Source organism: Trichinella spiralis, assembly GCF_000181795.1.
Source record: "Trichinella spiralis strain ISS 195 chromosome Unknown Scfld6365, whole genome shotgun sequence".
NCBI lineage: Eukaryota > Metazoa > Nematoda > Enoplea > Trichinellida > Trichinellidae > Trichinella > Trichinella spiralis.
The window spans coordinates 1-979 of record NW_003533304.1 but is presented as its reverse complement, the minus strand read 5'-3'; the positions used below and the strand labels follow the sequence as shown (position 1 = coordinate 979).

Here is a 979-nt window from a genome sequence, read left to right as displayed (position 1 = left end):
TTTGGTTGGACAGACCGTTCCTTCTTGAATTCTAAAGTGTATTGGACAGGTTCACGAATCAAATTATTAGTTGTGATTCAATTTTGAAAAGTTATGGCGTTCAAATTAATGCTGGCACCAATGGTTTGTTAGTGGACGAGTTTTTGCCCCCGCATAGGGTGGAATATGGTAAAGGAAATGGAGGACGGGTAAATAAATAAATAATTATTCATATCATTCATTTTGAAAAATATCGTTTCATACTTTGTCTTATATGTTTGCAATTAATTTAACACCAACAGATGGAGCATGAAGATGTGGGAATTTAAATTTTTTCAATGGAAATAGCCCCACTCACATGCATTTGGATATAAATTAATAACTCTATCAGCAAAGCAGTGACCTTGAGCAGGACGAATAATCATAGCATTAGGAAATTTTTCACGAACGGCAATTTCTCCAAGAGCCTGTAAATTTCAAATAATACAAGCAACACCATCATAAATATATAATTATGTGCTTACTTTCGATTTCAAATAATTAGAACCGCCAGGAATATAAATTTCTGTAGGTTTTGCATTTGCATTCCCCCCCCGAAAAATGCACCAGTTGCTTAACACCCATTTCACGACAAATTGTAGCAATTCGGCGTGCACAATCGACGTGAAGATCATAATAAGAAAAATTTCTTAAAACAAAGTAAATGAAATAGAAGCTGAAAAAAAGACGCTAACAAAATAATATCTAGGCTGTGAATACTTTGTTTCGTAATCAGCGCCAATAAAATTCACAACCAGATTGCTATATTTGACCGCAGTCCGAATTGAATCTTCATCTTTTAAAAAATATGGCTAAAAATATAATATTTAACTTGAAATATATTAATATCAATAGACTTACAAAAAAATAAAGTTGCCCCAATTCACCAGATGTTCTCAAATGACGGTAATCATATGGATCTCTACGATATGGAATAATAATGAACACCTTCTGACTAAAA

At 33.0% G+C, this 979-nt stretch overlaps 1 protein-coding gene across 1 annotated transcript; it reads right to left on the bottom strand.

Annotated features, from left to right (window-relative positions):
• Positions 1 to 314: 314 nt before the first annotated feature.
• On the bottom strand, positions 315 to 830 carry Tsp_15811 (conserved hypothetical protein; the record flags this gene model as incomplete). The annotated part of the gene is made up of 3 exons (XM_003366222.1): positions 315 to 446; positions 586 to 667; positions 739 to 830. Coding segments are annotated over 3 exons (306 nt in total), but the record flags the coding sequence as incomplete, so codon positions are not given.
• Positions 831 to 979: the final 149 nt, after the last annotated feature.